Source organism: Lithobates pipiens, unplaced genomic scaffold, assembly GCF_037356315.1.
Source record: "Lithobates pipiens isolate NorthernLeopardFrog02 unplaced genomic scaffold, aLitPip1_a1.2 Scaffold_1, whole genome shotgun sequence".
Taxonomy (NCBI): Eukaryota; Metazoa; Chordata; class Amphibia; order Anura; family Ranidae; genus Lithobates; species Lithobates pipiens.
In genome coordinates, this window is record NW_027507685.1 from 215,786,220 (window position 1) to 215,792,625 (window position 6,406).

General features: G+C 42.0%; 1 protein-coding gene across 1 annotated transcript in view; it reads right to left on the reverse strand.

The window, feature by feature from the left end:
- The window catches only part of BLVRB (biliverdin reductase B), a 36,066-nt gene extending 33,246 nt beyond the window's left edge, over positions 1 to 2,820 (reverse strand). The window contains exon 1 of the mRNA XM_077482435.1: positions 2,625 to 2,820. Coding sequence (XP_077338561.1) covers positions 2,625 to 2,805 — 181 coding nt within the window. The 5' untranslated portion in view covers positions 2,806 to 2,820. The remainder of the gene's footprint in view (positions 1 to 2,624) is intronic.
- Positions 2,821 to 6,406: the final 3,586 nt, after the last annotated feature.

The following is a 6,406-nucleotide window of genomic DNA, read 5'->3' on the forward strand; positions in this document are numbered from 1 at the left end:
CATGAGTGCCTGACCTGCACAAATGCTCTTCTGGATAGAATGGTCAAACATTGCCATAGACACACTCCACACCTTGTGGACGGCCTTCCCAGAAGAGTTGAAACTGTTATAGCTGCAAAGGGTGGGCCAACTCAATATTGAACCCTATGGACTAAGGCTGTTAAAGTTGATCTGAGTGTAAAGGCAGGCGTCCCAATACTTTTGGTAATATAATGTGGCCCACAAACTGGATAGTTTAGCAACCCCTGGATTAAAGGAGATGGCAAGTGTGCTATTGCCCCCACCCCCCCCCCCCAAAAAGCTGCAAATGCAGCCTGTGCAGGGGTGCTTTCTCACCTCCTTCCCAATGTTAGCTCCGGAGACTGTTGAGCTAGGAGGGAAGTGATGTTGCGTGGAGCACGGCTTGCATGTCACCTCATTGGCTGTATACCTCTTCTTCACGGATTGGCTGAAGTTTGCAGGAAACAGGTTCATCTCCAGCTAACATCATCCAATCATGCAGCGGTATGCGGAACATTGCCGCAGTGTGTGGGGAACGGGGAAGATATTTTGGGGCCCCTTTCTTAGCTTTAGGCCTGGGCCCCCAGGCTTGAGGCTGCATTCACACCATAAAACGCCCAACAAGCAAAATCCCATTCATTTCAATGGCACCTGTTCACATCTGAGCGTTTTGTCACCTGAAGCAAAACGCCTGAAAAACGCCCTAAGCTCAGAAAAAGAACATGAGCTTCTTTGAGGCAGATTACAGGAGTTTTTCTGCTTTTTACATTGGGTTACCTGAACAAAATTGCGGTAAAAACGTGGCAAATAAGCGCAACTTTGAAACGCTCAGGTTTGAATGCGGCCTGACTCCCTTGCATTAGTTTACCCCTTTCATCAGTGTTCCCAAGAATCCCCTCTCCTTAAATCAGGGTCCCCAGAGTCCCCCCCCTTCATCAGTGTCCCCAGAGTCACCCCCCCCCTTAAATCAGGGTCCCCAGAGTTCCCCACCCCCTTTTTGGCAGTTTCCCCAGAGTCACCCCCCGTCACATCAGGATCCCAAGAGTCCCCAGAGCTCACCCTGACCTTACTTTCAATAGGGTCCCCATAGTTCCCCCTTACATGAGGGTCCCAAGAATCCCCTCTCCTTAAAAGCAGGGTCCCCAGAGTCCTCCCCCCATTTTTGTCAGTGCCCCAAGAGTTACCCCCCCTTTACATCAGGGCCCCCCTCTTAAGTCAATGTCCCCAGAGTCCCCCCCCTTACATCAGGGTCCCAAGGGTCCCCAGAGTTCACCCTGACATCAGAGACCTCACTTTCATTAGGTTCCCCAAAGTTTCCCCTTGCATCTGGGTCCCCATAGTTCCCCCTTACATCAGGAATCCCCAGAGCCCCCCTCCTTAACTTCTTGGCACCAAGCGCATGCAAGTATGCGGCCTCTCATTGGACGGGCCTTGGCACTGAGCGGCCGCATATTTGCATGCAATAGCGCTGATCGTGCTGTGCAAAGAGCGCGCGCCTTGCGCGCTCCCAGCACAGTGACCTCCTGTGACCACCAATCATTGTGGTTACATGGCCATAAGCCCCGCCATAGTAAACCCCTTAAAAGGCCAGTGGCAGCTGATGCCAAGGGGTTAAAACAGGGTCCCCAGAGTTTCCCCTTACAGCAGGGTCTCCAGAGGTCCCCCTCCTTAAAATCGGGGTCCCCAGAGGTCCCACTCCTTAAATCGAGGTCCCCAGAGTTTCCCCTTACATCAAGGTCTCCAGAGGTCCCCCTTCTTAAATTGAGGTCCCCAGAGTGTCCCCTTACATCAAGATCCTCAGAGGTCCCCATCCTTAAATCGGGGGCCCCAGAGTTCCCCCTTTCATTAGGATTCTCAAAGTCACCCCCCTTACATCAGGGTCCCCAGAGGCTTTGGTGGCACCTGCCCTGGTGAACAGGGTGGCGAAGAGTGACAGGAGTTTAAGTATAAGCAACTGGTCGTTTATTAAACCTGTTGCCTTGCCCTGCTTGGCACATGTATAGAGAGGAGGGTTATTACCCTAAACCCACCGGGAACATTTCCCTTCAGTTTTGCCTTTTTGTTATACTTGCAGAAAAGGAGAACGTTTCCAAATACTCCAAAAAACATTACAGATCACGAGGTCACAGAAATCTTTCGGATAGAAATTTTGGTCATGTGAAGATTAGAATTTTTCAAACTTTATGATCAAAACTTGACATGTAGTTGAAATCTCATTTCTTTAGAATCGGCACCGACAATAAATACAGTTTTTACCGTCCTCCTTTGTCTTCATACACCGGTAACTAGAAGCGTGACCACACACACACACTATACAATAGGATTGTGCAATCTCCTTTAGATCAACTATATGGTACAATGGCCTGCCTGATTGGATACAAATCTAAAGAATTGTTTGCTTTGCTGTGTCCTATTACATAGTTTCTGTAAACCTAAAAGGAGATTGTATAGCGTATGGCCAATGTAAAAGAGATTGTACAATCAGATTGTAGAGTGTATAGCCAGCTTAATGGTGATACATTGCAGAGGTGGAGTGTTAGCATGCTTCCTGCCTACTGTAAAGCAGTGTGACAGATAAAACTGACATCATATTAAATAATGATAATAATGGGGATTAGAATTACCTTCCTCCAGGGCTTGTGCCAAGGTCACCTGACCAGTCATCCCAGTGGCCCCAAAGAGAACAATGTTTTTGGGTGCCATTGTCACTCTGTACAGCCAGCAACCTCTCACTGCATGCTGGAACAGCACAGACATACAACCAGCCCAGGCTCCTCCTCCAATGGGAGGGGCTACCAATGTCATCAAGTTATCAGCTTAACCGTCTCACTGCTGGAACTGTAATGGATCTCACAACCTGCAGTTTCCTTGCTGTAAGGAAGTCTTCCTGCAACGATGTAACATTTTATGTCATGTCGGTCACAACATGGGCCAAGATTATGGCATTGAAACCATGGACAGATAGATTTTATATTATATAATGTATAATTATATATATATATATATATATATATATATATATATATATATATATAATATATATACAGCATCTCACAAAAGTGAGTACATCCCTCACATTTTTGTAAATATTTTATTATATATATATATATATATGTATATATATATATATATATATATATATATATATATATATATATATATATATATATATATATATATATATATATATATATATATATATATATATATATATAATATATTTTATCTTTTCATGTGACAACACTGAAGAAATGACACTTTGCTACAATGTAAAGTAGTGAATGTACAGCTTGTATATCAGTGTAAATTTGCTGTCCCCTCAAAATAACTCAACACACAGCCATTAATGTCTAAACCACTGGCAACAAAAGTGAGTACAAGGGTCTATCTGGCTGCATACAAATTGATTGGATAGGTTAGGTAGGTCCTCCTATTACATCAATTATTAAATCCAAAACTGATTGGATAGAGATTGTACGGTTAGGTTGTAACGTGTATGATGACCCTAAAGCCGGGTACACAGGGTATGTGTGTACTCCTCTCTCTCTTCTTTTTTTCTTGTTCAAAATTTTTATTTGAAAGATCATCATAAAATAACAGTTATAGTATATTAGACAAGATTTTCAAAATAATTACTTATATCATAGAAAGTACAAGTTCTACATTACTATGAATACATGACATGTCATAAGAGGACGCAAAAAGGAAAAAGAGGATCTATCGCGTCGATCCTGTTTGATTCAAAATATCGGAACGATGCTTTGTTATATTAACAATAAATCGATACAATTACTGAGTATAATCTTATTGTAGAATCAATAGTAAAAATTAGTAATCTTTATGTTTAAATGGTCATAGAGACAAGCAATAGAATTAAATGTATCTATCTATAATAGTAAAGAAATAGAATAAAAAATCCAAGTTTATTCAGTAACACTTGGTTATATGTAAAATTATGTATAGTGAGTGAGGTTAAGGAGAAAACCTTAAAGGAAAAAAAGAAGAAGGAAGAAGAGCACAGGGGTAAGGGGAGAAGTATACAGTAGAAGTGGAACCTTGGTTTACGAGTAATGCGGTTAACGAGCGTTTTGAAAGATGAGCAACTTTTTTTTTATTTTTTATTCTGACTCGGTTTTCGAGTGTTGTCTCGCAAAACGAGCAGAATTCAAGCTAATGGGGTGTGTGGTATCGCATTTGGTCAGAGGTGCGAGGGCGTCAGGGACACTTGGAACGGTTCGGAGCCCTTCGGAAATACTCGGAATCACTCGGAAATACTCGGAAACACTTGGAAATACTCCATTCCCAAGTGTTTCCAAGCCTTTCTGAGTTCAGCCAAGCTGTCCCCGAGTATTTTGAGGCTCTCCAGTGCCCCCCCCACCTCTGGCCACATGCGGTATTGCATGTAATAGAAGTCAATGCGGAACTAATTATCTTGTTTTCCATTGACTTCTATGGGGAAACTCGCTTTGATATGTGAGTGCTTTGGATTACAAGCCTTCTCCTGGAACGGATTATGCTTGTAATCCAAGGTTCCACTGTATATCCGGAGGCAAAATTGCTTATAGTAGACAACAGTATAAACATATGGGAAAAAGTCTATTACGAGAACAAGACATCATATGTCAAAGATACTAGGGATACAATGAGGGTTATTTACGAAAGGCAAATCCACTTTACACTACAATTGCAAACTGCAATTTCAAAGTGCACTTGAAATTGCACCGAAAGTGAACTTGGAAGTGCAGTCACTGGAAATCTAAGGGGTAGATCTGAAATGAGGGGAAGCTCTGCTGATTTTATCATCCAATCATGTGCAGGCTAAAAGGCTGTTTTTTTATTTTCCTTGCATGTCCCCCTCAGATCTACAGCGACTTTACTTCCAAGTGCACTTTGCAATTTGTCTTTGTTAATAGTACAATTAGGACTTAACCGCTTCCTGACACTCAGATATACTGTTGCAGATCAATGTACCTGTACATTGCCCTTTAAGAGGCGGCTCACGGGCATGCGCGTGCGCTGGCCTGGAGCTCCATGACCGTGATCGCAGGTCCCATGGACTCGATGTCCGTGGGGATACCCGCGACCGTCTCACAGTGAGGAAGAACAGGGAGATGCTAATGTAAACAAGCATTTCCCCATTCTGCCTATTGACACTGTCACTGATCAGCTCTCCCTGTATTCGGGAACGGTGATCAGTGACATGTCACACACAGCCCCTCCCCCCACAGTTAGAATCTCTCCCTAGGACAAACTTAACCCCTGCAGCGCCACCTAGTGGTTAACCCCTTCACTGCCAGTGACATTTTTACAGTAATCAACGCAATTTTTTAGCATTGATCGCTGTATTAATGCCAATGGCCCCAATAATGTGTCAAAATTGTCCGATGTGTCCGCCATAATGTCGCAGTCATGATCAAAAACGCTGATCTCCACCATTACTAGTAAAAAACAAAATTATCAATAAAAATGCCATAAAACTATCCCTTATTTTGTAGATGCTATAACTTTTGCGCAAACGAATCAATAAATGCTTATTGCGATTTATTTATTTATTTTACCAAAAATATGTAGAACAATATGTGTTGGCCTAAACTGAGGAAAAAAATGTTTTTTATAATATTTTTGGGGGATATTTATTATAACAAAAAGTAAAAAAATAATGTTTTTTTTCAAAATTGTTGATTTTTTTTGTTTATAGCGCAAAAAATAAAAACCGCAGAGGTGATCAAATACCACCAAAAGAAAGCTCTATTTGTGGGGAAAAAAAAGGACATCAATTTTGTTTGGGAGCCACGTCGCACCACCGCGCAAATGTCAGTTAAAGCAACGCAGTGGCGAATCACAAAAAGTGCTCTGGTCAGCAAGGGTGTAAATTCTTCCGGGCTGAAGTGGTTAAATGGTGGGAATAAAAAATTTTGATTTGAAGATAGCAAAACAATTTGGATTGGGGAATTCCATAGGTTTCACACAATTCCAGGAAGGGACAGATCGATGATGCTGAGGGTCATATCATGTAGACATGAAATATCAGCTTTATACCAGGCTCGAAAAGTTCTGGGAGATATTCATGCTGGATAAAAGGCTGGATTTTTGAGAAAAGAAAGGAGCAGGTTATAAGTAGATTGTAGACCATGTGAAATCGTATGCCTATTCCAGACCGGGAATGTGTAGTTATTGTATTTTTTTAAGATTTACGGTCTATCAGTCGTAGCCATAGGATATTATTTATGGAAAGAGGGTCACAATCCATTGGTTCAATTGCTACCCATAAAGGAATCTCTATAGTAGAGTGATATTTGGATAATTGTGCCAACTGAGCAGCCCTATAGTATAAAGAAAAGTTTGAAAAAGAAACAGCAGGCCAGCAAATTCTGCCCACATTTCATAAAAATGTTTCATACATATG